Genomic DNA, 3,521 nt, shown 5'->3' with positions numbered 1-3,521 from the left:
TTTTACAAATCTTACTGCAACAATTTTGTTTTGATAGGGAGCGAGGAGCAGACTACGCAATTTATCCAGATGCGCGGGGAGAATGAAGCCCTCTTCACGGGGGCCAAATTCTCCGCCAGCATCGCTTGGAGGTAAGGCACAATATCCACTTTGTATGGTTCTTATTTTATGAATCATCCCTCATTTCATACAGTCCATTCTAATAACACAACTAGTATATGGGACAATGCCTTATTTTTTTTGTTGTATTTGTGTAGGGATGGCTCCATGCCACCATTAAAAACAGAAAGAAGATTTCTTCCTAAGTTTGTGTGTCCTTGTGACATTGTTATTGTTTTATTCATAATACTACATTTTTGACTGCTCTCTCTGTAATTAGCACGGTTTTGGAAGATATGGGCCTGCAGGGAAGTGTTAGTCCCCTGCAGGCTAAGAAGAAGTGGGACAACTTAAAAAAAAGATATAAAGTATGTGAGTTTTACAAGTTAATAAACACATTTGCTGACATTTGTTTATCTGCTGGTGTTTTTTTTTGTACTGCCATGATTGTTTTACTCTGCCTTTAGGATTGCAAATACCCAGGGTCAGGAGAGGGAGTCAGTGGGAAACCCACTGCTGCAACTTGGCCATGGTTTATCCAAATGGACGAGATATTAGGACAGAGGCCCTCCATCTGCCCCCCTGTCCTAATATCCTCCATGCCAGAGGACACGCCACGGCCAAGTGCAGCAGTGGGGGACCAAGAGGAGGACGAGGAGAGGATGAGGATCGAGTTGAGGCAGGGCCATCCCGGCCTAAGAAAAAAAAACAGGATGGGCTAATGGACCTCATCCGAGAAGACATGCAGCTGCAGAGGGAGGCAGCCCAGGAGAGCAGGGAGAACATCAACAGGCTTTTTACTCTGCTAGAAAGATTAGTGGACAAATAATGTAATAAATAAATAAATGTAATGAGCAATATGAAACTTATGATTTATTTAATTGAACAACATAACATACAAATAAAATAACATACAAATAAAACAACATTTAAACTATATACATATTCAGGCTGAGCAGGGAGTCCCAGGTGGTGCTGCTGGACCTGGCTGCCACAATTAAGACCCTGGTGTCCTCTGACGGTGGGTGGGGCTTCATTTTGGGGTGGTCTCCAGAGCTGTTGGGGATGCTTCTCTCCACGGTACATCGGATTGTTGGGCTAGGGTTCGCAGGGCGGACGCAATCGACGGCTGCCATGTCACTAAGATGTTTTCAGCAGCAGATAGGAACAAAAGATGTATATAAATATTGCACAAGGTTATTTTATCACAGCTCGTCAATTGTTCTACATACCTTTACACATAATCGTGGTCACCAGGAACCTCCTCCAGGGCAGACACCTCTGCAGACAGTTGGTCCCGCCAAGGAGCACCACTGACTGCCTCCAACACATTCTCCCCCTCATCCTCCGCTACATCCTCCACAATGTCCTCTTCTGGGGCCATGATGTCGCCGGCCCCAATGCAGATGTTGTGGAGGACGGCACATGCTGTTATGATCTGAAATGTTTAAATTGGCAGAAATATATATATATATGTTATACCTCATGTCAGATCTACTCTTCAGTATTATCAGAATGTCCTAATGAGTGATTACTTACTTGAGGAACAAAGGTGTGGTGCACCTCCAGCGCTTGCAGGAAGATACTCCTGAATCTTGTTTTCATCATCCCGAAGGCACGCTCGATGATGCAGCGTGCCCGGGAGTGATGGCTGTTGAAGCGCTGGGGTCCCACACCTTGCAGCGGCCGTTTGTAGGGAGTGATGAGGGGAAGTGGATGTTGGAGGCAGGGGTACCCCCGTCTGCGAGGATATAGTGCCCTGGAGGAGGGTAGAGTGCCCGCCGATAGAGTGGGCTGTGGCGGAGCACTCTAGAGTCGTGGACTGACCCAGGCCAGCCCACGTATGTGTCAATGAAGCGGCCCTGATGGTCACAAACAGCCTGCAGCAAAATTGAGCTGAACAGTTTCCTGTTTCTGTAACAGTGACCATCAGGGCCGCTTGGTGGCACGATGCGAACATGGCAGCCGTCGATTGCTCCAGCAGCTTTCCTGAAGGCTCTGTGTCTGGCCAGCCCTGCAAACCCACACGACACAGCCTCCAGGTCTTCTTCTGTCCTGGGGAGGTGGATGACCTGGTGGCGAATGGCCACCACCTCCTCAGTCACTCTGTGGACAATCCGATGTACCGTGGATCTAGGCATCCCAAAAACTCTGGAGACCACCCTGTATGATGCCCCACTTGCCAGCCAGAACAGGAACACCAGGGTCTCAATTGTGACCCCCCAGCCGTGTCTCCTGTCCTGACCCAGGAGGTCCAGCAGCACCTTCAGGGACTCCCTGCTCAGCCTGAAATCAGGGCGTGTATCCTGGTCATTGAAAAACCTGTCCAGGACAGGTTTGATCCTGCAATACAGGGGCCTTGGCTGGTAGAGGGAAAGGTTGAGAAAAAAGGGTTAAATAAGTGAAGAGCATTTTTTTTCTGTGTTTATGTGTATAAATATATCTATTTACATGTTTATATATATATGTTTATTGATATATACACACATAAATATATACTACTATATTTATATATACACAAGCTATACTCAACCTGAAATTAAATTTGTATAAGTATTATATGCTAATAACATTACTGTTAGCTAAAAATACAGATACATATATTCTGTGTTTGTGTATAAATATATCTCTATAGACATGTTTATATATATATATATACTATATATATAGGCTATATATATATATATATATATATATATATATATATGTACATATATATATATGTATTATAGGCTAATATTAACATTACTGTTAGTTAAAAATACAGTACAAATATATTTATATAATATCTATATATGATAATAGATATAATTATCATTACCTGGAAATGGTCTTCCATTAATCGGAAGTAGATGGTGCGCCTGTTGCGACCTCGGGAAAATAATTTAAACATATTATATAACACCAAAATAAGTACAGCTAGATCTGACTCCATATTGAACAGTTTTGAAAACAGTTTGAAAATATTTTGCCTAGTGTCAGAAATTATTACCGGCACTTGTGACTGCAGCTGGTTGCTAGGTGACGGGGGCGGCAAAATGTAGGGGGTAACTGCCGGTGACGTACAAGGACATGCTCCGTAGACCGTCTCATTTCGCAGTGTGCGAGGCTGGGTCCTCAGGGGGACCCAGCCTCCTGAATTGGGACACAGCTACAGACACACAAACACTTGCTAATGCTAACACACACACACACACACACACACGCACACACACACGCACGCACACACACACACACACACACACACACACACACACACACACACACACACACACACACACACACACACACACACACACACACACACACACACAGCAACGCCCACCACCAGCACACACACACACAATGGCAGATGCAAGTATCAGCGAGAGCAGCAGCGCATTTACAACTTGGAGATATAACCACTATTTTCAATTTGTGGG

The 3,521-nt window shown here is 44.6% G+C and overlaps 1 protein-coding gene across 1 annotated transcript; it reads right to left on the bottom strand.

The window, feature by feature from the left end:
* Positions 1-996: 996 nt before the first annotated feature.
* Positions 997-3,136, bottom strand: LOC104951430 (putative nuclease HARBI1). Its single transcript, XM_010778073.1, has 5 exons — positions 3,092-3,136; positions 2,921-2,970; positions 1,639-2,462; positions 1,332-1,537; positions 997-1,239 (listed from the first exon to the last, which is right to left on the bottom strand). The coding sequence occupies exons 2-3, from the start codon at positions 2,936-2,938 to the stop codon at positions 1,704-1,706; spliced, it is 777 nt and encodes a 258-aa protein (XP_010776375.1). The 5' UTR covers positions 2,939-2,970; positions 3,092-3,136; the 3' UTR covers positions 997-1,239; positions 1,332-1,537; positions 1,639-1,703.
* Between the last annotated feature and the right edge of the window lie 385 nt (positions 3,137-3,521).

Source organism: Notothenia coriiceps, unplaced genomic scaffold, assembly GCF_000735185.1.
Source record: "Notothenia coriiceps isolate Sejong01 unplaced genomic scaffold, NC01 NC01_scaffold00018999, whole genome shotgun sequence".
NCBI lineage: Eukaryota > Metazoa > Chordata > Actinopteri > Perciformes > Nototheniidae > Notothenia > Notothenia coriiceps.
Note: the sequence above shows the minus strand (reverse complement) of the source record. Positions and strands in the feature narration are given on the sequence as shown.